The 25,359-nt window shown below is 40.5% G+C and overlaps 1 protein-coding gene across 1 annotated transcript in view; it reads left to right on the plus strand.

Moving 5' to 3' along the window:
- Window positions 1-25,359, plus strand: part of CDH8 (cadherin 8) — a 139,642-nt gene that overhangs the window by 50,392 nt on the left and 63,891 nt on the right. Inside the window, exons 3-4 of the mRNA XM_053987768.1 lie at window positions 7,905-8,024; window positions 21,829-21,996. Coding sequence (XP_053843743.1) covers window positions 7,905-8,024; window positions 21,829-21,996 — 288 coding nt within the window. The remainder of the gene's footprint in view (window positions 1-7,904; window positions 8,025-21,828; window positions 21,997-25,359) is intronic.

The raw sequence follows: 25,359 nt of genomic DNA on the forward strand, positions 1-25,359 counted from the left end.
AACCAAAATATGAACTGTATCACTTTCAGTTTATTTCAGAAAGTGTTTACAGGTGTCCATATGAGTATATAAGCACGCACAGGTGTTTAGACAGGGATACGTACAAGAGGAAATGGCCTTAAAGTGTTCCAGGGGAGATTCAGGGTGGACACCAGGAGGAATTTCTGCATGGAAAGGGTGCTCAGGCCTTGGCAGGGGCTGCCCAGGGAGGTTTGGAGTGCCCATCCCTGGAGGTGTCCCAGGAAGGGCTGGAGGTGGCACTCAGTGCTCTGGGCTGGGGACAGGGTGGGCATCGGGCACAGCTGGGACTCCATGGGCTGGGAGGGCTTTCCCAACCTCATTGGTTCTATGATTCTGGGATTCTATGACAGAATTTAATGTAAACAAACCTGAAATTCTTGCAAGGTTCTCCTTGTCCTGTTTGTGGAGTGTCAGTGTCACACACTTGCAGTGGAGGGCTGAAATTAGAGACTGGGGTGGCCTGTTTTGGGTACATCCACAAAAGAGAGGACTCACAGGACTGAAGTTTAGTAATTCACATTAGCTGGCCAATTTCATTTCTGTCCCTCTCTGGTCAGGCAAAAAAGGAGGATTCCAGGAGAGGATGATTCTGTCTTCCTCCCTCAGGTAGAGCAGGCAGCTGGTGCAGCAAGGTATCTAATTTAGCCAGTTGAGCCTAAAACTGAGTTGTGTGAATAACCCTCTTTTCCTTCTTCCTTACCTTAATCATCATAAACAAGATCATGACAGCATCACACTATTTCACTACTTAGAGTCAAATAAATTACAGCTGGGAAAGACAAATTACCCTATTAGTTAATCTTCCTGTCTTTCTAGGGTTTTCCCTTAGAATACATTATTCCAGCATCCTGTGCAAGAGAGTGAACTCTTCACTGAGGAGGATTCTGTTATTTCCCTTGGGAAGCTATTCCTCCTTGTGCAATTTCTCATTGCAAGGAAGCTTTTGTTGTTTTTCTCTTTGCAGAAGATAAAGAGAAGTCTTGTATCTGTGTATTTATGTGGTTCTCATCACCAACATACCAGTATTACACCTGTAACATATACAAATTTTCTTTCTCATTTCTGCATCTAGAAATTATTGCATATTGGATTCTGCCATGGAAACAGCAGAGTGCATGCTGGCCTTCCTGTTTCTCCAGCCTGGCAAGCACAAGTTGCCCATTTTTCCCTCAGTGGACTCTTCTGACCTGTATCTCTATCCTTTACCTCTGCTTAGGGTGTCATCTATTGCCTCATTCATTAAGGGTCCACTGGACACTTAAAAAGAATAATTTTTTTTTCATGCTTTCCTCTAAGTGTGGGAAGATTTGAAACACTCTCCCAAGCCCTCTGTCCCCAAAGCAGTCCTTGGCATTTTCAGTGGTTCCGAGGTCCTGTGGGCTCTGTAGGTCAGGCAGCAGCAGCACCATGTGCTGGCAGCATTGTTTCCAGGGGGATTTACATCCTCTCCTCACAGAATCATGAAATCATGGAATTCCTGGCTTGGGAAGGATCCTCAAGGATCATTGAGTCCAACAAGCTCCTTGTCTCTCTCCTGTTTGTGTTTGTCTTTCCTGGTACTTGGCTCTTGGGGTCTCTGGCAGAGAACTTTCCTGCCCTGTGGGATCTGATCCACACATTGGACCCCCAGAGCTTTGGCAATGAATTAGCTGTTAATAATAATAAAATTACATTCAAATACGGGTGCAGGAGGTAGGGCTGAAATAATAACATATGATCTGCAAAAGAACCCTTAAACACTCATGCAAAATTCCCACTATTTGTGTATGTATTTGTATATCTGCATGAACACCAAGATATGCAATGATATTTTATGTGGGTAATTTGCATATGTTAACAAGTTCTGTAGTGCTTTAAACAGATTCCTATTTCATGTACATTTTCTGTATTTGGTTAGCGAAACCTCTAATTCATAGGTTTTGTGTTTAGAAATGGTCTCATGCAATAAAGCAGGGTGATAAGGCTTAAAACGATGTTTTTGCATTTAAAAAATGAGCAACAATGAAAAACAAATAAGAATAAGTTTCTTCAGCTTTGAGGCAGTCATAATTTACATGTCAAGAAGTTATGCAGGTTTTTATGAGATTATTGCAGTTTTATTCAATAAAAAATTGTTACCATGACAACAACTGTCATGCTACCTGTGAGATTATAGCAAAGAAGGACAGTGAAGAAAAGGCTTCATTTTGGAAAGAATGCTTATCTGACCTGCTGGCTACAAACAATGGTTTGTGTGACCACCTCTGGCTGCAGGGCTTCCATCAGCCCGACTCCAAAGCCAGCTGAAGGATTGAAGCATAGGATGTTCTTAGGAAAACAAAAGAGTTGACAAATAATGGTGAGGCTTTGTCATGTAAATACTCTCCTATTACCCCATCAGGCTGGTAATCAAATCTTCAAAATGAAATGGAGAATTCATCCTGTCAAGGTTTGGGAAGATTAGGAGAGAAAGAGTGTGTGAAACCAAAAAGAGCATCAGAAAAGAAAAGAAAAAAAAAAAGAAAAAAAAAAAAAAGAAAAAATAATTCCCAGAAGTCCCTGGAAAGATGAGAAAACATGGTCCCACCAGGTTTCATTATGGTCATGTTATTTATTTTTACCAGCCATTACAATCTTTCAACAAAATGGTTGTTCACTGAATATGGATTCATGTAAATTCTTGGCACCAACTATGCATTACCTCCTCTAGAACATTCAAAATTGATTTTTTGGAATTTTTTTTTTTCTCAGTACGCACATTTCAGTGCCACACCAAAAGAATTTGCTTTCCTACTCCCTGTGGCAGCATACGCATTTTTCTTTCTGACTAATGTGCAGAATCTGTACCCTGACTTGCACATAAAAACACAGCCAAAACAACAGAAAAGCACTGGCTGAGCACACACATCTTATTTTTTATGATGGTTTTTAATCTTAGTTTGCCAGCAAACACAGGCTTTCTTACCTAGCCATATAAAAATAGTCCTGTTGTTAATTGTGTATCTGATTGCTGGCCTGCCAGAGTAAAACAATCTGACACTGACAGAGTAAAACAATCAGCAATGGCTAATGGTTAAAGCACATTAGAAGTGTTCACTAATTAAAATCTGTTGAATCTCTGTGCAGTCTGTATTTACAGTGGGTAAATCCATATTTAAGGGTCATTAGCATTGCAAAAGTGTACCTGAGGAAAAAACACACAAAGTTTTTTAACAGAACATCTTAAAATTTGCCTCATCTCTCTCAAAAAAAAAGGGTTTGGTTTACATAAGGCAACAATAGGTACATAAAGCAAAAAGAAACAGTGATTATGTTGTTGGGCCAGATTATATAAAACTGCAATTTTATTGTAATTAGGACAACAGTGACTTGGACTACAATAGTGGCTTTCTTATAAAAATGGCACCATTTCAAATTTATAGTCTCTGGCTAAATGAGTTTGTTGTAGCATTGACAAAGAAACAAACACAAGCCAAATGCAGTCAAAATTGAACACAAACAGAAACCTTAGCAGTTTATTTGCTGAGCAGAACCCAGAATGATGTTTTTCCAAGAGCATTTACTTAATAAATGCCCTTCCCTGCAAACTTTCAGCTTTTTCAATGCAAAATCTTTTTATCTTTAAAATTTTAAGTGCATTATGCTTGCAAAAAATATTTATATACATGTAGTTTATAACTGCAGTGTCAGTAATGGAGTAAAATCCTGCTTAAATATTGGTAATCCAAAGCTTGGACAGTTCTGGTGTGGAGGTTGGCTAAAAAACAGCCATGGTGACTGTGAGTTCCTTTTTTCTGCATTGCTTTTCACCATCAGGAATCTCTCAGGTCTTCAAAACTTATTTTTGCCCAGGTTCTGTCACCTGTGGGAGGGGGATTGGTTGCTTCATGTGAACTCTCAGCACATTGCAGGGGAACCAGGGCAGCACTGACTTAGCAACATCACCTGCAGCTGCAGAGGGGACAGGGTTTGCTCCTAAATATACTGATTATTGCCAGTGTGAGCAACATAATGTGGTGTGTTTTACACCTGCAGAAAATTTGACTCAAGGCATAAAGCAAAAAAAAAAAATCATCAAATTAAAGGTGATAAAATTTAAACTATGCCAAAGCTTAACTAATTTCAGTAGTGGAAGCAATTTCTTTAATTTCGGTTTCATGATCGCTCACATCTTCCCTAAACAATTTTCATCAGTAAGATTGTTGGGAGAAAATTATTGGATTTTACAGGCCTCAGAAGTGTGTGATGGTTGGAAATGAAGTGCTAAGTGGCAGAAACTGGCTGGGGAAGAAATGGATTTCTAGGAGGCAGGAGATTATTTTAGTTGTCCATTCCCTTCATTAATTTTATTAGGTGAGATTATAATCACAATTCAAGTGACCTGTAAGGGAAAGAAAAAGAAGATTATGCCTTTCCCCCTGCCTTATGTGTACTGTAACTGGAAATACTGACACACATGTTACCCATGTATTTTTAATACATTTATAAACTTCAGTTGAACTTGGGGTCTCTGATTGAATTATTTTATATCACAAGAAGAAAACCTTGGTAGCTTAGCATCAGGATTAGAAGCAATGTTAGACACTGATTAACTCTTTTTATTAGGGTGTATTCAACTTTAGTATCTAATGAGCACTTAGGATAAAGAATGTGCTTATCAAAGAATCAGCATATCCATTCAAGCCTGGGAATCTTGAAATAAATATCTATAGAAAGTCTTCAGGAATTCTCAAGTGAAGTAAGATAAGAATAGAAATTATATATCAACTCTTTCTAAACAAGCAATGTAATTATTTCTGAAGGCCTTTGAAATGAGAGCCAGCTAGGAAAATCAAACACAATCTCCAAGAAGTCAACAGTTTTATTTCTTTATTTTCCTTTGTATATAAAATATATAATGGGAACAAAATGAAACCGTCTCGATAAAATACTCCAACTAAAATTTTCACTTTGTGATGAGCCTTATCTTTTTCCAGCCCTGTCCCATTGTATGATGTCCTGCACAAACCTCTTCTGTCTTAGGAGATTACAAACCACCAGTTTTATGATAGCAGCCACAGAAATGAACACATCGCCTGCTACATCAGCCTGAATCCAGCTGAAGGAAGCTCTGAGCCTGCATTCATGGCTGGTGCCACCCTGGGACAGCAGCCCTGGGCTGCAGGGAGCCTGGGGGTTGTGCTGGGATGTGCTGGGATGGTGGGACTCAGCTCCAGAGAGGGGAGTACAGCTGTGGTGAGGGATGATTGTGTGTGGGAACAGCAGAAAGAGCCCTGCTAATGGGTGTGAGTACAAAAGGTGAGTCAACAGAACTTCAGGGGGAAAATGATGCCTCAGGTTTTAGCTTTTCTATTTTTCAGATTCTGTACTGCTTTAGTGTGTAGTTCTGACCTTCATATTAGGGAATGGTGAGCTCTCTTCACAGAGCAGGCAGACAAAACAATTCCTTCTCTAGCTGGGGACCAAGGACAACCGATCCAGATCTCAGGCCAAGAGCATAAACAACGTGGACTGAAGAGAGAAAAACAAGAAGGGTGGGACTTCATGGGCTAAAGCTGGAATTGGACAATTAACTCCAATATGCAGATGGGCCAGAACTGATCAAAGCGAGAGACCTTGTGAGCGGTCGTCCATTCTGTGACCCTTTTGGCTCACCTTGGCTGTAGCCCCGGATGGGCTCTTGTGCTGCCCGAGGTGGATCCAGCGAGGCCTTTTAGCAAATCCCTACTTTATTCTGTAACTCTGTCCAGCCTCTGCTCTAGGGCAGCCTCTCAAGGCATCAAACATGTGAGACAATCCCATCAGCTACAGCTCCTCAACCCTTGTAACTCCTGTGGCCAAGCCACCACGAGGCCTTTTGTCACCCTTTTCCTGACACATCCACACTCAAGCTTCCTGCAAACTCCCTCGTTGTTGTTCCCTGTTTTCTGCAGCCTGTGCCATGGCCTCTGAGTGTGCCCAGGGCTGCTTCCCTCTTCCTTTCTAGAAGGAGGACACTGGGGATATCTCCTGTAGGCTGAGGCTGCTGGACTTGCCACAGGGCTGGGCACCATAAGTGTCACCTGTCCCCTTTATCATTTCCACTCACAGCTGTCAGGAGTTGTCTGCTACTGTCTGGTTGCTGTCACTGGGCAGACAATAAATTTCTGATCTTAATTCCTTACAAACTAACCACCAAACTGGGGATGAACTCCATTTCTCAGGCCCTGTGACAGGTTAAAAACTATTCTGTTGAAGCTTAGGTGTAAGATCACCTTTCAGTGTCAGATACAGTTAAGTTTCAAACATGAACAGTTTGCATATTCATAAAACAAGTTCAGCAAGCATCTGTCAAAGAGAGATGTGACATAATATTCCTTTTCCATGGGATGTGCACAGCTGCAGGACTCCTCTGGCCCCTGCTGAGCCCAGGAGAGATGCTCCCTTTGCTGATATTCTCCCATTCTATAAGGATGGATAAATTTACACAAAAAATAAATGAGCAATACTGGCCAAAGCCATTTTTTTTTCTCTAGTGAGATGTATTTCTGCAACCCACATTCCCTTCACTGAGAATTGTTCCATTAGTTCCACATGGCAAACCTGCCACAACTTCAGTCCCTGCAGAACACGTGCTCCCAAAGAGAGGTGTTCTCCATCCTCCCAAATCCTGCCCTCCCAAAGCCTTGCCCCACATCTTACCCTGGTGTTTGAAGTGGCCAGGTGGGAAAGAGTGAAATGGCAGCTCTTGGGTCATATGCAAATTGTATCTGGATATGCAAACATTTCTCTAAATAATTTACGTGTGCTGTAACCCACAAATTGTATCTGGATATGTGAACATTTCTCTAAATAATTTACGTGTGCTGTAACCCACAAAACTGCCATGGAGGGAGAGAGGAAAGGGAGCACAGGGCAAGGAGCAAGGCTGTGCCAAAGGGATCTCCTTCCGTCTGCTCTGCTGTCCTGAAGGGCCATGGGATCAGGATTCACAGCACACACAGAGAAGGAACAGGGGGCTATTTTTATTAGCATATCCAGAAAGGGTGATTTTTGGTGGGTGCTGTAATTATTTTCCTTTCTGAACATAATTCAGCCCTTAACCTTTCTCCTTCTTTTGCTTTTTCTCCTTCTGTAGATATTGTCTTTATTGTCAGCCTAATTAACACCATCATACTTTTATGTCAGCCAAAAAAAACCCTCTCTGCAGCAACCTTAATGCAACCAACTGAATTCCATTTTGCTTCTTACAGAAATGGCAAATGCTATGTTGTCTAAGAAATAAAAAGGGTAATTTCCTTTTTTTTTTCTATTTATTTTTGTCAGAGTATGGAATTTATAACTCTGGCTGAACAATGGCCCCCTGAGTGGCAGAGACTCATTTCAGAGACAATTGTTGTTGTCCCAACTCTGTCATTGTGGCCACATCAAATCATTATCATGGCTGCGAGCCAAGGAAAGAAAAAAGAACCCTTTTTATTATTGTTTTTCTATCTGGTCTCTGTAACTTGGCAAAGTTCTTTGGAATGTGAATTTGCAAGTCTTAAATGCGACATATTATACTGTATTATTAACCTTGTATTTTGTATCCCTTTGATATGATTCCTTTTCAAATGCTTGAAGTCTACACAGACCTATTGGGTAGCTTTAAATGCATTCTACAAAGAAATTTTAAATAATACAGATACTAAAAGGGCTTTTATTTTACCCAGAAATTCAGGCTGCTGGCACATACCAGCTTGAAGGAAAATGTTTTGTTTCTGTTCCACAAGTAATATTTTAACTGGTTACTGATATTTTTCCTTCTTTTATTATTGTTATACAGCTCCCAAGGAAATGAATTTTTGTTTCAAATTAGTTTTTGAATAAGATATGCAAATATCTAGTGAGTGTAAACATTAATTGTGTGTATTCTTTCTATTTAGGCACCTTTGTTACTAAAGTAACAGCTACAGATGCAGATGATCCAGTGTATGGAAATAGTGCCAAGCTGGTTTATAGCATTCTGGAAGGACAGCCTTACTTTTCTATTGAGCCCCATACAGGTAGGTGACTCTGAACAGCAACCCCTGGCTTAGGAAATCACCTCAGCTTGCTCCAGGGGAGGCTTAGATTGGGGAATTGGGGAAAATTTCTTCACAGGAAGGGCTGTGCAGCGCTGGCACAGCTGCCCAGGCAGTGGTGGGCAGGGCCCATCCTGGAGGGATTTAAAACTGTGTGGATGTGGCACCTGGGGCCATGGATCAGGTGGGCTTGGCACTGCTGGGGAATGCTTGGGCTTGGTGTTGCAGAGGCTTTTTCCAACCTGGAGCAATTCTCTGGTTATATTTGCAGAGGTGACCATCCCCTGCCTCCTGTATCAGGACTAGTGTGGCCAGCAGGAGCAGGGAGGTCATCCTTCCCATGTGCTGGGCACTGGTGAGGCCACACCTGGAGTGCTGTGTCCAGTTCTGGCCCCTCAGTTTGGGAAGGACATTGAGATGCTTGAACATGTCCAGAGGAGGCAACGAGGCTGGTGAGGGGCTTGGAACACAAACCCTGTGAGGAACAGCTGAGGGAGCTGGGGGTGCTCAGCCTGGAGAAAAGGAGACTCAGAGATGACCTTATCACTCTCCACAGCTCCTGACAGGTGGCTGTGGCCAGGTGGGGCTGGGCTCTTTCTCCAGGCAGCACTGACAGAACCAGAGGTCACAGTCTCAAGCTGCACCAAGGGAAATATAGGTTGGATATTAGGAAAAAGTTTTTTCACAGAAAGAGTGATAAAGTTCTGGAATGGCTGCCCAGGGAGGTGGTGGAGTCACCATCCCTGGATGTGTTTAACAAAGCCTGGATGTGGCACTGGGAGCCAGGGTTTGGTTGAGGGGTTGGGGCTGGGTTGGACTTGATGATCTTGAAGGTCTCTTCCAACCTGGTGATTCTGTGATTCTGTGATTCTGTGATTCTGTGTATCTCATCACCCAGGTGTAACTCAGGTCTCACTCAGAGTTCCTCAGAGTTTGATCTTGGGGAAAAACCCAGGAAAAACAGGGATTAATGGTGATGGGGTGATGGTGATGGCAATGTCACAGAAATTACTGGAGCAACTGAAGGCAGAGGAGGAGCCGTGTGACAAAACTGCTCAGGGAATGCAGGGCTTGGCCTGAGGGCTTTGAGGAGCACAATGTGATGTTCAACATGAGCCTACAGCATTCCCAGCTAAAGTACAGTTTAGCTTGGGAATTTCAGTGAATGTATTTTATGTTTTCACTGAAAATTCTTTTTCTTTCTTGATTGGTTGGATCAATTTGGGGAGAGAAAGAGCATCAACCATGAGTGTTGATGTGAAGTTTTATTAGCATGTATTTAGGGTAACTTTATTTCTCTGTGGTTTTGTAGTCTTGAAAGTCATCTGAAAGAAGTGCCAATAAATCCATTCCCTCTTGTTTTCTGTACATAGGTTGTCCATACAGCTAATTCATTTAGTTCATTCTTTATGTGTAAAAAGCAAATTTTAAGGTGATTTGATCGTATGTCTAATATTCTGTCACCTGTTACTAGAAATCCTTTTTAATCACTGTAAATGAAGCAGCTGTGATCTCCCAAGGAGAAGAAAACTAACACTCTTTTTAAAACATACAAATATCCACCTAAACTTATACAGCTGTAAAGCAGTAAAACAGGAGAAAAAATTATTGTCCTTATGCAGAGTAGCAAAACTATAAAATAAATGCTCAGAAAATTATAAAGGATGATTTTGATAGATTAAATGAACTCAGTTTTCTCATCAACATTAAACACAGTACTCCTGTAATCTTTAAAAGCTAGAATTTCTTGAAATCTTTCTGAATAGATTGCATGGAAAAAATTATTTCTCATTCCTAGAAATGCCCTAACTTTATGGGACTTTATGTAAATAGTGTGCCTCAATAAATATTAATGGATTAGTCCAAAGTAGGTTTTTCTGGTTGAAGGACAGCTATCCTAAATGTGAAAGGGATCTCTGGAATGTGATTCAGCCTTTTATTTTTACACTGCACGTAAAATAGAGGTTTACAGAGAAAAATTCTAGCACAGTACAATGGAAAAAGAGCAGCTTGTTCCAAAAATAAATGTGTTAAGGGAGTGTTTATTAGTGAAGGCCCTTAGTTCCTGTGGCTCATTTGTCACAATCAAATGGAAATATAACTCTGAACAGACCTCTGACCATCAAGTATCTAAATATACTGTTTGGTTTCTTAAATATTACAAATTATTGCACGCAGTAACGACTTGTGTGAGCTGTCTTAATTAGAGGGGAATTGACTGTAGGGTTTTTCTCAGTTTCTAGTTAGGAAAGTTGGTGCCTTTGCATGGGAACATGTCAACCTTCCTAAAGGAGCTGAGAAGTGCATTCTCCACCTACACAGAAGATTTTCTTTCACAGAAATATGGCCTGAAAGAAATATTCCAAATGTTAAAAAATACTTCATTTTACTTAGTTTTCTTATTTGTATTGCATTAAACCCTTATGCTCAATCCAAAGAAGTAACTATTTCTCACCTCGGAAAGTGATTGCTGTTATCATGAAAGCCAGAGAGAGCTACAAAGCCTCTCGGTGAACTAGAAAATCAGGGTTTTTCTCCTGTTTCAATGGCATTAATTGCCCCCTCCTTCCTTCATTTCCAGCTACAAATATTCCTTTGCAGAGCAGTTCAGTTACCATGAAAATGGCATGTTAGTGTCTAAGGGGAATTTATTGACAAAGAATTCAACTGTGGCCACAGTCCCTAAGTGGCTTCATCTAATGGAGCAGCTTCTAAGTGAATAAATGTTTTCAGATCCCCCATTTTTCTAGATCTGTGGAGGACATCAATTATATTCTTTAATTCACTGCAACTGGCTGAGTTTCTGTGCTGAGGCTGTTCCCTGTTTCTTTGCCATCCCTGTGTAGTGCCCTTCATCTGAGGTGGAATCACCATCCTGCTCTCACCAAACAGCACATTTCTGTTTGTTTAGGGTATATAAAATATAAATATACATGAAAGTTTAATCATTGATCAAACCAGATGCAGGTAGTTATGTAGCAACTGCAGCCACATATACAGGGTGAAAAAGATTACTCTAAACCAAAATGTCCAAAGCAAATACAAAGTGTGCAGATGTTTGTTTCTTTCTATTTGTCCAATCTTTGCAATGTGAACCATCACAACTCTCAGCAGCTAAGCCAGGAAAACACATTATCTTGTAGTCCTCAGGACCCTCAGGGGAGGTTTTCATGTGGGAAGGTGTTTGGATACTGTTGTGACAGTGTACAAATTAAAGCACAGCAGGTATAGCAATGTATCACCCCAAACAAATCAAACCTGAGGATGATCCTGCAAGTGTGGTACATATTTTAGGGTCTGAGGGTTGTTTGGGATTTTTTGGGGGTGTGAGAGAATGTGGATGTGTGTATAGCTGCATTTTCTCTGTGGTTATATTTCACTAGTGCCCTGATAAGTTGAAAGCCTTTTCAGTTAATTTGAAACAGAATTGTTTCTGAGCACACATTTTGTGTCTTCCCCTAAATGGAATCAGCATTTCAAGAAATGGGCTGTGTGAGAGTGATCCACTCCAGAATGTAAATATTTTCTGTCATTCATAGGAGTGTATCAAGTGTTATCAAAAGTATAGCTATTGAGAGCTGATCTGTTTACAGTTTTTCTAGATTACTGGCCTTTTATCCTGTTTCTTAGAAACCAAGAGTAAATGTGGATCTGTGCAGCTACCAACACCAGGGCAGTACTGCCTGTAATTTTCGATTTTCCTGGCTCAGAGTAAGGATTGTCTGACCTTCCTGCTCGGTTTTAATGGCAGGTGGAGAGTGAACCATGAGGAATGATCCCAACCATGCCTCCTGATTCCTCTGCCTCTGGAATCCTCAGAGCAAAAAGAGAGAGCAGAGGAGCAGGCTGTGGCTTTGTGCCTGTGCTAAGGAGGGGTTGTCACACCTGAGGGTAACTGGGAGGGAAGCAGGTGTTTATTTCCTGCATTTTGGTTCCTCCTGCCTTGGCAGGAGCTGGATGTGCCCTTATCTGAATCACTCTCAGCTGGAACCCACATTACTCAACCTCCTCACTGAAACAATTCTATAATGCTGGGCACTAAGAAACAAGTGCTGGTGAGTGACCCATAAAACAATAATTTCCCATTACCTGAGATGAAAAATGCATATATTGCTGCAGTTCTAGTTTGCAAGTTCTTCTGTAAGAGTTATAGACACGTGAAAGGAGGTAATTTGGAAGTTATTTTACACTCAGTGCTCAGAATGGGGCTTAAGGTAAATGCTTTTTTGATGGCTTGTTCTGAATATTTTTTGCTTTTTGTAGGTGAATTTTATTATGATGACTGCTTTGTTGGATAGAGGGAGGATATAATTAATACATGACAAATATACAGATTTAGATTTTTTTTTTTTTCTGTGAGAGCCAAAACTTGCAATGTTATGGCATCAGATTAGTAACAAAACTCATGGTGGGTAGAAATATATTCCTTATATCATTATGGCTCCATCTCAGTAAGTGATGCCAGGCTCCCTGCTTGGTGTGTTTTAGTTACAAAGGTACACGAGCTGTATGGATTCTCTCATAATCTCAATGATGACAATACAAATGCTGGGAAAGGGGGTTCCTTAAGACTGCTAAAAGTAGCTGGAGTACACTTCTCACTTTTAAGCTTTTTCAAGGATATTAAATCATGACTGTCAGCTTTAAAATAAGATTATCATAATGAAATGTAATATGAAGTGACACTGTGTTCTACAATATAGGGATGGCAGAGGAAATACATTTTCAGCTGTGTCTGACTTATTTACATTTCACGTGAACTTAAATAATGTCACTCCTACACATACCTGAAATGTAGTTACGTGAACAAGGCAAATTACAGCAAAGCCCTACTGCACTGGAAAGCACGTGGGATTAGTGGAGCACAAACACTTAATTTGGCTGAAAAAGAACAGCTTTTAAGCACTGCCATCTTGGATATGGGCATTTGGTACAAAGCCAAGGCTTAAGGAGGTACAGCAGAGATGGATGGAAGAGTCAGCAGACTCAGAAAGATGGAGCCTCTCCTAATAGAACGTGGATATCTCTGGAGAGTGGATAATTGTGGGGTTTTCCCCTATACCTGGTTTAACTTTCAGTTGGAAGAGCGCATGCTTTTAACAGCAGAGTTTTTAATTTAGTGTGTGGCCCTCTCTGGTCCACAGTGCTGAATCCCTGAAATGCAAACATAAATTAATAGGCCTAGGAGGAATGGGAACTTCACTCAACACAAGACAGGTTTGAATCTTTTATTTTAATTTGCAGTCTTGCCTGCATTAGGACCTTATGATAGAGTCCAGCAGAATGAAAACAAGTAAGGGAGTAAGAGGGAATAAACCAGCACCTTTTCAGTTACAGATATGGTTGTGATGTTCAGGCTGTTTCTTCTATCTGGTTGTTAACGTCCAATTCATTCCCAGTGGTACAAGGTGCCCTCAGAATATTGTGTGCAGGGCTGATAAGAGCTGTCATCATAAGGAAAAAAAAAAAAATCAAAAAAACACTGCTGAGATACTGAGAAAGTTCAAAGCAGGGTAGCTAAGGTCAGGAGAATATTACTTATAATGGAAGATTGATTGAACTAAATTTGTATAAACTGGATCAGAGGTGATTAAAGAAGGATATGAAATCACTGCACAAATATTTGAGAGGTGTTAATAAAAGAGAGACACAGGGACTGTTTTTGTAATTACTCATGATATAATGACAAGGAAGGAAGCACTTCAAGCTAGAAAGAAATGGGGAAACAGTTTTGGTCCAGGGGAAGGAATCTACTACTGTAAGGGGAAAGTAATGAGCTGCTAGGAACAGAACTCACTCGTGTTCAACAGAGCCTTCCTAAATAGTTCAGCTTCTAAATACTTTAGATCTAAACCCTCATGGGATTAGTGTAGAGAAAGTACTTGTTAGACATGAGTCAGAGCATGGATTGAGCTGCTGCTTTCCAGCTCATTTTATTGACTACTGCTGCTGCCATGGCTGTGCCAGTTATTGCAGATTTAACGTTAGGTAAACTCCTAACTGAAATAATAAAAAGAGGCATGAGCTGGGATGGGTGAGTGTTGCTCTGCTTTAGCAATAGGGGTGTAGAAACTCCTTTTCATAGAATTGTAGTACCACAGAATCAGAGTGGTTTGGGTTGGAAGAGATCTTGAAGCTCATGTCATTCCACCCCTGCCATGGCAGGGGCACCTTCCCCTAGAAGAAGGCAGGTGTGTGCAGGAGCATTCAGGTCCATGGAGCCCAGAGAGGAGCATTCCCAGGGCAGCAGTGTGGTTCCAGCTCATTCCCAGGGCAGCAGTGTGGATCCAGCTCATTCCCAGAGCAGCAGAGTGGTTCAGGAGCATTCCCAGGGCAGCAGTGTGGATCCAGCTCATTCCCAGGGCAGCAGTGTGGATCCAGCTCATTCCCAGGGCAGCAGTGTGGATCCTGCTCATTCCCAGGGCAGCAGTGTGGTTCAGGAGCATTCCCAGGGCAGCAGTGTGGATCCAGCTCATTCCCAGGGCAGCAGTGTGGATCCAGCTCATTCCCAGAGCAGCAGAGTGGTTCAGGAGCATTCCCAGGGCAGCAGTGTGGTTCCAGCTCATTCCCAGGGCAGCAGTGTGGATCCTGCTCATTCCCAGGGCAGCAGTGTGGATCCAGCTGCATTCCCAGGGCAGCAGTGTGGTTCCAGCTCATTCCCAGGGCAGCAGTGTGGATCCAGCTCATTCCCAGGGCAGCAGTGTGGTTCCAGCTCATTCCCAGGGCAGCAGTGTGGATCCTGCTCATTCCCAGGGCAGCAGTGTGGATCCAGCTGCATTCCCAGGGCAGCAGTGTGGATCCAGCTGCATTCCCAGGGCAGCAGTGTGGATCCAGCTCATTCCCAGGGCAGCAGTGTGGATCCAGCTCATTCCCAGAGCAGCAGAGTGGTTCAGGAGCATTCCCAGGGCAGCAGTGTGGTTCCAGCTCATTCCCAGGGCAGCAGTGTGGATCCAGCTCATTCCCAGGGCAGCAGTGTGGATCCAGCTCATTCCCAGGGCAGCAGTGTGGTTCCAGCTCATTCCCAGGGCAGCAGTGTGGTTCCAGCCCACTCAAGGGCTCCTGGAGCACACCGCTGCTCGCTGCCGTTGCAGCGCTGGGGCGCAGTTCTGGAAGCAGAGTCTGTTTTCACACTGCTGGGAGTCTTTTCATGTCTTTGTGTACCAAATAATCTGTGCAACCCGAGGAGTGGTGTCAAGGTGTTTGTACCGAGGTGTTTGGTGGCCCTGTGAGTTGTCTTGGTGACAGCCCATTAGGAGAGGGCTGGGCTGACACAGAGCCAGGGCAGAGCTCCGTCAGTCCCGCAGCCCTGGCTCGTTAGCCACAAGGATAAGGTGCAGCTATTATGGATCAGGGATTTAGGACTGGGCCCTTCAGTAGCACCAAGAGCTGTCCTTGCTGATTAATAAAATAAGTGTAAAATCGCTGCAGAGACGTTTGGGAACAGTTCTGCTGGTCTGCAGCTGGTAAAGCTGAGTGGCTTAAGATCAAGGCAGATTGGCATTTTGGAAAGAAGCGATTTCTGCTTGTTGAGTTTATCAAATAATAGCAGTAACAAAAAAAGCTGATCCCACATATATTTCTTGCATTTCAGAGCAATAGCTCTATCATTTTAGAAAGCTCGCGAGGTACTTTGAACTTGACTGTTCCTCATGCTGAGTAGAAAAACGGGCAACATATCTAAATAATGTGCTTCAAGGGCCTGAATTAGAGAGAGGAATCTGAACTACACAGCTGGAGCTAGAAAGCACCTGAAAAAGAATCCAAGGCTACTTTCGGTAAAGTGTCTGGTGTAATCACAGCTATTAGATTGCTACAAATAAAATCCTAAGGAAACAAGGTCGTAAATGCAGTGCCAAATGTTTATTTACTGAATTTGTTCTCGGCTGGTGAGAGAGTGATCCTTTCACCATGCCAGTGAAAGGGTCCCAGGGAAAAGGGAACAGCTGGTAAGTAGAGCTGAAAGCTTTGAGCCCATTCTCTAAAACCCAGAGACAAGTTCACTTGAATTAAAAAGGCAACATTATAATAGGTGTTACCCATCGTCATCTCCTACAGGACATACTTCTAGCAGAGTGCACATAGAGAAAGGCAGGTAATTCCACATGCAGTAAGAAACCTGCAGGGTCTATTTCAGAATAAAAACAAGGGCAGAAACTGCAAAAATTGTAGTAATATGGCCTGGAAGAGAAAAGACAATAAATCCTAGATTAAAAGCCCCAAATTAATAAAACCAGATTCAATCTTGACCTCTCTGTTTACCAAAAAAGTGCCATTTTTCCCATACACTTTCTAAAAATAAGCATTAGAATGAAATACATACACCCTTAGATTCTCTGTTGAAAATACCAAAATGGCACAGAAATGTAAAATGTAATGTAGCATTTGGTTTTTTAGCTAGTCATTATTTTTACTGTGTTTAATGTCTTTGATTTGAAATATATCTAGATCTGAATGTAGTTCATACAACTCTGTAATTAATAACTTTTATAGAAAGTTAGGCAGCCTTGCTAGTGATTGCAGATATGTTTCCTGTCTTGCTTAGAAATGAAACAAGAAATTAGAAGATTTTATGATAATTCTTATTAAGGAGATTATGATAAAGGTAAATAAAATTAAAAATAGTGGATCAGTATTCCTGTATCACATCATCAAACAACATTTTTTTAAACTTTGAGTCAAGGTAGTTATGATTTACTCGTTTTAAAAAAATTTGTGGCACAGGTTTTCCACAGATCTCCAGGTAAGCCTTTTTTATGGACTGCTAAAACATCACTGAGGTCGCTGTGCTTCACGGGAATACAAAGAATGCCACTCATTCTCATTTCAGAGCATTCAGAAATGCTCTGAAGAAATTGCAAGATTGATTTTCAGGAGTTTGGGTCCTAAGTGGCTGTTATATTTAATAAGAATCTCCACCAAGATTCTAGCATGGAAGGAAGATCAAAGCAATTACTTAGCTCTTGCAAAATGAAGTAGGGAAAGTTCCAAAGTATCAAAGTATGCAAGTTGAAATAGCAGGAAGTCCTCAACAAAGCGTGTGTGAGATGAATGGGATGCTTGAGAAAGGCTTTTCAGGGCCAGGTTCCAATTTTGTATAGTGCTTGCTTGGTTTTGTTCCATGTGCTCAATTATTATTATGTATAGTTTTATAGCATTATGATAAAGAGATCCTTAAAAAATGGAGACAAAAGTGAAAGCCAGGTCCTTCTTTCTGTTGCTTTTTTTGCTTCTTTCTTTTCATGAGCTGCAGCCTCTGCCACTTTGCTTCCCTTCCCCTGGACTTTTTCAGAGTGAGATGTGGATATTCTTCCAAATGGGTTTTTGAATGTAGTCCCCAGGGGTGCATTTTCACTGATTCAAGTTGTGAGGCAGATTGTGCAAATTGCTCAATGTGTGCAGTCAGGACCACTGCAAAAGTAAATCCCCTTCTGCAGCTGCTTTATTTGCAGTGGGACTGCGATGGCTGTTCAGGAAAAGCAACTCAATAAAAAAAAAAAAAAAAAGCGTACCTCAATATTTGGAGGTTTCATCCTTGGGAGGAATAGTTTACTCCTTGACTTCTTTACCTTCCAAGCTGTTTCCTGATCTTTTCAGCTTGAGGGAGAGGATCTGTAGGAAAATTCTGGGGGGTGTTCAGTGGTTGTACCATATGTCTGTGAACGTTTTCATGGCAGCAAGGTTTGGGAATTATTTCAGGCTTCAAGGACACAAAGTCTTGACATAGACTTTATGGAGAGAAGGAACCTCGAGTGAGAATTCAGTGAGTGCCATTGACCCCAAAAAGAATGAGACTTTCCCTTCCCATTCTTGGCAGATGGTTGACTGATACATTCTTAAAAACTTGCAGGAATGGGAACACTGCAAATTCTACAGGCAGCTTTTTGTGGGTACTCCCCTAATGTTCAACTAAAATCTCTCTTGGTGCAGCTGAAACCCATTTTGGGATCATATTTTAGGCCCATTATTTCTTCTCTTATCCCCAGTGGAAAAGGAGAGTAGTTCTCAGTAATTTTCACATATTTGGCTGTAAAGGCTTTCCTTATACTTCCCTGACTATATAAATCAATATTTTTCAAAACGGGACCCACTGTTCCAGCTGCAGCCTTACCTGTGTGAGTGCACTGGAAAGATTATTCCACACTTCTTCCACATAACATACTAACTAATATAGCAGGAAATGCTTGAGCACTTTTATCAGCAAGTTGCTGTTGTCTCACATTCAGCTCATTTTGACTCCACGTTCTCTTCTGTCTTGTGAGTCATCTGCTCTATTGTAATTGGGAAGTTAATTGTTTCCCTCACACAAAATGCTTTTTGCTTGCCAAATTGAGTTGCATCCTGCTATTTTAGACTCTCCAAATTGTGAAAATTGTTTTGAACTCTAATCCTGTTCTTCCTGTACTTGCAATGGCTCCCAACTTTGTGTCATCTGAAAGGCTTGATAAGTTGTCCCTGCCTTCTGGCTTTCAGGAAATATTGAATGATTCTAGAAGCAGAACCACCCATGAACCACGTCATCCATCTCTCCACTTGACAGTAAGCCATTGATAACTGTTCTGAATACAATCTTTCAACAGGCATCTACCTGCCTTACATTAGTTTATGGTAATTCTCTCGCTTTTGAACGACTCCTGTTTGGCACATCTCCTTCTCATCCATCACTGCATGCTGAAAGTGATTATGATTTTATTCTCCATTTGTTTCTGGGTTGAACTGAAGCAGAGCAGGTTGAATGCTCAGTGAGTTAATGTTCTGTGTGCTGGGTGTGTGTTGTTGTTTGGTGAGCCTGGACTGTGTTCTAAAAATAAACAGTTGGTTTCAGTGCTTCCTGCAAGCCTGGCCTGAGGACTGGTGAATAAAGCAAAAGAGCAAATAAATATCCTTGAGATTCTATATGCAGAACTCTCTTAGCCTGTATTTGTCTTGATCATGATAGATGAGGATGGAGCTTTTTGGTGTTTAGAAATTTGCCTCCTAAAAGGTATCAACACTTCCCTGTTGCTGACCTCAGTTCTATAGATTCTGAATGTAGTGGTAACAATCAGCCCATGTAATTTGGATAGATTTGGTTCTTAAAAACCTTCAGTTCCTCTTACAGTAAATTAAACAGTAAACTTCTTTTTAGCCTTTTATTGTGTTTGAAATTGAAACTTGACTTTGACTCAGCTTCTGGCAGTGGTTTATGGTCTGTGACAGTGGATATGTATAAAACTGTTGAAACAACAGCTTGTGTTAGTACCTTTATAGAGAAAAAGAAACCCAAAAATTTGTATGTCTTAAAAGCCAAAATTTTAATTTTTATTTTGGCACTTCTAAAGGTATTTAATCTGCCTGATCTATTTCAAACCATAGGCAAGGGCTAAACTGTTCAATACATCAAGAGACAAATTAAAATACCTGTCTGGGAAAAAACATCAATTTAGTGAAATAATTGACTTTTCTCAGTGCAAACTGCAGAATACAAAATATGGCATCTCATACAACTCATCTGTAGGCTAGAGTGAACTATGTAAATTAGGTTAAAAAATCCAACAAACATAGAAACTCTGCCTAAAAAAATAATGGAGATAAAGTACAGTATGCTTAATGCAAGCCCTATTGAAATAAGGGTTCATTGATATTTGGATCTGCTATATTAGTGAAAAAAAATGAATGTAAACCAAATTCTGATAGCCTAGGTTTGCATTAGCATGCTTTTTATGAGTCATTTCACTTGTAACAATAGACTTATTTGCAGAATACATCATTATTATTCATCAATAGTAAGCCAGTCAGTCCAAACAAGCCACAACTGTCAGATGCTTTTAGAATTAAGCATCATTTACTTTCCTTATCCAGGCTGCCATGGAGGAAATGACCCTGCTCTTTCACTGACTGTATTTTGCACCTATCAAACCTGATAAATGGGGTTTATTGTTCCCCTGCTTTCACTCAGAAAACTTAACACAAGCATTTTCTTTCAGTGTGTGGCAGAATAATGTGGGCTCCCTCCTGAGGCACTTTCACCTGCTGGGCCATTGGCCTTGAGGCTCCAAACCCCACTTACCGTGGGCTTTTTATTGTCTGTGCTGGAATGAAAACTCACTAATTGAGAGTTTTCCTGTCCCTCTGCTCATGTTCCTTTGTCACCTGCTGCAGGTGACCCTTCCTTGACAGAGGGTTGGACCTGCTGATCTCCAGAGGTCCCTTCCAACCCCAGCCCTCCTGTGGCTCTGAGTTCCTCAGGAACAAGAGATTTCTCTGCCTCGGCTGCTGCAGACGTAAGGCAGAGGTTTCATTTTCCTGCAGAATTATAAAATATGTGAGGCAACAACAAAAAACATTTCATGGAAAAAAATTACAAGCATGTAGGTTCCAAGCCTGCTCTCATGTTATATTTGGTGGTTTATGGAGGAAGTGTATTGCTTTATTATAAATGCCTTACACCCCCTTGCTCTTAGTGTGGTCCCCAGCCATGAAAAGACGGTCTGATGAGGTTCTTAGTTTTATATTGTTAAAGATAAATGGATATTTCATAAATATTAGCATTTTCTTTATAATTTGTAAATTTTAGAATTTACTAAAAGGCATCTGTATTGCAACGAGACTATTTCTTTAGTCTACATGAATAGGTAATCTCAGCATTTTACTCAGTGTCATTTCTAAAAAGCTTGGTTAGTACAACCTGTGCCAGACAAAAGATTAAGAGATAGATGAAGCCTCCACAGCTATTCCAATCCCAACAAAGAAAGCAAAACTAAAACAAAGATTTGTTGAATTACTTCAGTGTCTGCAAGGAAACATTATTTCCTTTTTAATGGATTAAAAAAAAGCCATATTTCAATGGAATATTTTGAATTGTTTTCCCTAAGTTTAGTGGAGCTTCTTTAGTCTGTAATGATCTTATGATGATGGTGGACTTTACTAAACTGCAGTGAGCACTATTTAAATTTACCTTTAAACATTTAGTATTACACTTTGAATACATATTGTGAATGTAATAGCACATTACAGATGGAAAATTTTTGGAAAGAAAAAAGGATTTGATTATTTCTTCTACTACATGTCCCTGAAATCTCTAGGAGTTTACAGTGGATCTGGCCCTGGAATTAACCAAACTCTCCATTGTTGATGTTGCCTTCAGCCCACTGACATTTTAGAGTTTGGTATACAGCAAATTATTGAACTTCTCTAGGTTTAAAAGCTTCTAACGTGATAATAGTAGGTGATGGCAGCTTCCTGAGGTTGTTCCACAGGTGACTCCCCTTGAGCAGAGTGGAGTCTTTCTCAAGTTTAGGCACTCAGTTTAAGACTTAAGAGAACAGCTGTAGCCTGAAACATACACAAGAGCAGATTAAGTAATGGGTTTGGATTTAAATTATTTTAAACAATCTGAACAAATGTGGTTAACAGTGTTCACAAAGTCAGCTTTCTATGTGGTTGTCTTCTGTTTGGGAATTCTGTGGGGAAAAGATGGATTTCTGTGGGAGGTAGGGCAGGAACCACAAAGTTTGTCAGGAATAAAATGAAAAAGAAATATGTATCAGAGCTATGATTGATTCTTGGGTTTTGAACCACAGTTTCAGTGCACTTCTAATTAAATCAAGGTAAGTGACCTCTAATACAATTTTCTCAAAATCTCAAATTCTTTTTCATCCTTTGTATTAAGAGGCAACCTAACTGGACCTTTGACATTTTTTATATACCAATATTTGCATGTATCCATAAAAACAACTGCAAACTGAATTTGTATCTGTACCTGATTGTTTCTTTCCCCCCCCCCCCCCCCCCCCCCCCACTATTGTAGCTATAATTAAAACAGCTCTTCCCAACATGGACAGAGAAGCCAAAGAAGAATATTTTGTGGTCATCCAAGCAAAGGACATGGGAGGACATATGGGTGGACTCTCTGGAACTACAACAGTGACAATTACTCTCAGTGATGTGAATGACAATCCTCCTAAGTTTGCACAGAGTAAGTTGCACATTATATGTGTGTGTGTTCCTATTTGAGAAGCTGTTGTGTTTCTCTTTTTTTTTTTTCTTTTTTTAATCAAGTATTTTTTTTATCTTCACATTGCCTGGGTTTTTAATGTAATTTAAAAGATGTAATTGTGACTAGAAAAAGGTTAATCATCCTCTGCCTGATTAAGAGCTTAGGAAAGAGGGAGTTATGTCCACAACAGATCTCTGCCTTCCTTGTTACCCCTCTGACATCCACCCAAAAGGGCCTGGAGCCTGCTGAAAACATTCATTTCCTCTCAGTGCAGTTGTTTCTGTGTGCTTTGTTGCTTCCATCTCATTCAGACAAGTGACACCACCAGTAAAAGACACATATAACACATAAAAGGAATAAAAGCCTTGACTAATTAGGCAATAGTGAAGAAAACAAAGGAGATAAGTCTGAATCTAGATAATTGTTGATCTTTAATTCAAAATCCATATTTTCTACTGTGGTTCCAATGGGTATCTTGCTGAGCTAGGTTAAAATGATTTGGCATCCTGCTGAGATTCTCTGCAAGCTTTGTAGTCTATTTCCAAGATGAAGACAAAAAAGAAAAAAAAGAGGAAGAAAAGCATAATGACTGGATTGATTTTATTTGGAGTGTGTGCAACCTAATACACTATTAGAAACGTAGCATTTTATCCAGCTTCTTCTGGAAAATTAAAGTTAAAAGTTTTTTGAGGCTGCATCTAGATTTTGCATCATTTTTGTTTTCTTAGAAGTATGTTTTTCTAAAAAGGTGCTCAGGGACCCCGCGTAAAGTTAATTTTTTTCCATCTATGGATGACTTCAACTCCACTTTTGGCCTCTTCTGAGGACACAGAGTAAAATTGGTTTGTCCTAGTGCTCAGCATATGATAAATCTGCTTCTGTAGCCTGTAGAAAATGTACATAGAAATTGAGAGAGAAATCTAATACAAATAAGCAGAGGCAAAAGCTTATTTTCAAAATATATATTTTATTACCCCATCTTAGTGGTTTTTAACAGATAAGCACTCTGCACAATAAAAGGTTTTCTCTCATAAAGTAGGAAATGCATTAATTTTTTACTTTGTGTCCCGTTGCATTGCCTTTCCCTGCGTGTTAGTGTTTTCCAAGAATTTCCCTAACAATGCCATGTCTAGAGATGAACTCTATCACCAGCCTGCAGAGGGATGTCTCTTTTATTCCTGCAGTGTCCTGTGGCTCCAACTCAGGGAGCACAGCCCTGCCTTTGCCAGCTTACCTGCCTTTTATATTGTCCAGCACTGCCTCAGAAAGTCTTTGGCTGCCAATATGGCAAAAATCTGACCTGAAAATCAGCAGCACTGCTGGTCCAAACAGGGGGCAGGCAGCCCAGGAGCACAGCATGTGAAACTGGGGGGTGAAACTGCCCTTTCCCAGTGCTTTTGGGCACAGTGGCACACTGACTGGGGGCACCAGCAAGGCTGCATCCTTATCCCCTGGAATACATTTGCTCCTGGATGAGTTTTCCTGCAGCAACGAAGAAGGTGCTGCCTCTGAAGCTGTTACAGCCCCTGCAGGATTTGAACTTCCCCCTGGGAATAACCACTGACCATTAATGCAAATTCTTTAGGGAAAAACCCTGCTTGTTTTATCACTGGGTATTATGTATTTATTGCTTTAATGATGAGCCATAGTAACGTTAGAGCTGGGTGTTATTACAAATTCTGCCTTTTATAAGGCAGCATTTTGAGCTGGCTGCCCAGCACCACAGATTAGCCACGACTCTGCCCTTGGACAAGAGCTGAGCAAGTCTGATTTTTTTTTTTACACTGTTGAAGCACAGTTTGCATTTGGCTGGAAAGGAAAATAAGAAAGGATCAAACTTACAATAAGCCTAGCCAGAATGAAATCGAAATTCATAAGATGTAATACATGCTGCTTGCACAATAAATGGTAATGAGCTCGGGAAACAGGGTGTTAGATCGAGTTATTGTTTCCAGGCAGGACAGAAATGTATATTTATGGTTTGATTTCAGAGCGTTAGCCTCCTGGGTTTTAGAAATGAAAAAGATGAACTTTCACTACTTCTGTGATCTCTCTGAAATAATTTTAGAGGCGTTTTATAAGTCACTGAAGTTTTTAACCTGGCAGTTTACCACAGAATTGTAATGAGAGGAACTGTGCACTGCCGTGGAAGCCCAGGGCTTTCAGAGATGCCCAGTGTGGATATTTTGGTCAGCTCAGCACCACGACACAATTCATAATTCTGGAGAGGAATTTGTGTAAAAGAGTAAGCTGCATGATAATTTTTAATTTTTTCTTAATATTTTGTAAACTATTTTAATAAATCTGAGAGCAAAATTTCAACTTAACAATGCAATCAGCTGTGCCTGGAGATTCAGACCGCAAAGTGTGGACAGCAGTGTAAGTGATGAATGCTTAATTTAATCTCCCAAGACAATTCATTGCTTTGGCTGCTCATTGTTTTTGAGCCATTATGGATATTCTGAGGAATCTTGATGATCTCCAAATTATCTCTAATAATGTAGCCTAGGAACATTAAAAACAAGTCACTTTGGGACTTCATTGTGTAGGTAATACATGTATTTATGAATTCCTCAGTTGCCTTCCTATTTGCAGCTGTTGCTACTGCAATCACCTACAACAGGCAAAGCAACAACTCCAGAACATTGTTTTTGGCAAACTATTACCTGCACTTAACAGATTGTCTTAGAACAGCAGGGAGGACAGAGAAGAACAAGGCCAGAATCCTGTGTCAAAAACTGTTTTAATGGTCTCTTCTATTATCCTTGGATTCTTTTTGCCTATTTTAACTCCTGAGCAGCATTTTGTTTGATTAGACCATGCATTAACCTTAACTTCAGTAAGAGTCAATTATAAAGAGGTAGAAATATAAGGACTCTAGAAGGAATTGTGGGTATAAAATGCTTATCTTCTGGTTTTTAGAGTACTGTTAAGAGCAGGGAGATACAAAAGAAAATGGGTATTTTGGATTTTGCCTTAAAAAAAATTCTACCTAAAATGATGTATCTAAAAAGATTTTTGATGCTTTTTAGCTTAAAAGGTTTGAAGCAGGTGTAACAAAAAAGAAAATGTTAACAATTTGAATTGCAATTACAAATGGATTTTAATGTAACTCTGCAACAAATAGTGAACACAGTAATGATTACTGTGAAAAGTTGTTGTTTCCAGTAAAAAAAAAATAATGGGAGTTTCCTTGAATGTTTCCTGTTTAGTTTCTTATGACAAAAGAGAGGTGGAAGAGTTTAAACAAACAAACTCAAATTACATTTTAAAAAGTAGTAAAGATTTAAAGTTACATAGAAAATTTTTTTGTGGAGTAAAAGCAAAAGTTTCTTGGTTGAA

The sequence above is a fragment of the Vidua macroura genome, chromosome 11, assembly GCF_024509145.1.
Source record: "Vidua macroura isolate BioBank_ID:100142 chromosome 11, ASM2450914v1, whole genome shotgun sequence".
Classification (NCBI taxonomy): domain Eukaryota; kingdom Metazoa; phylum Chordata; class Aves; order Passeriformes; family Viduidae; genus Vidua; species Vidua macroura.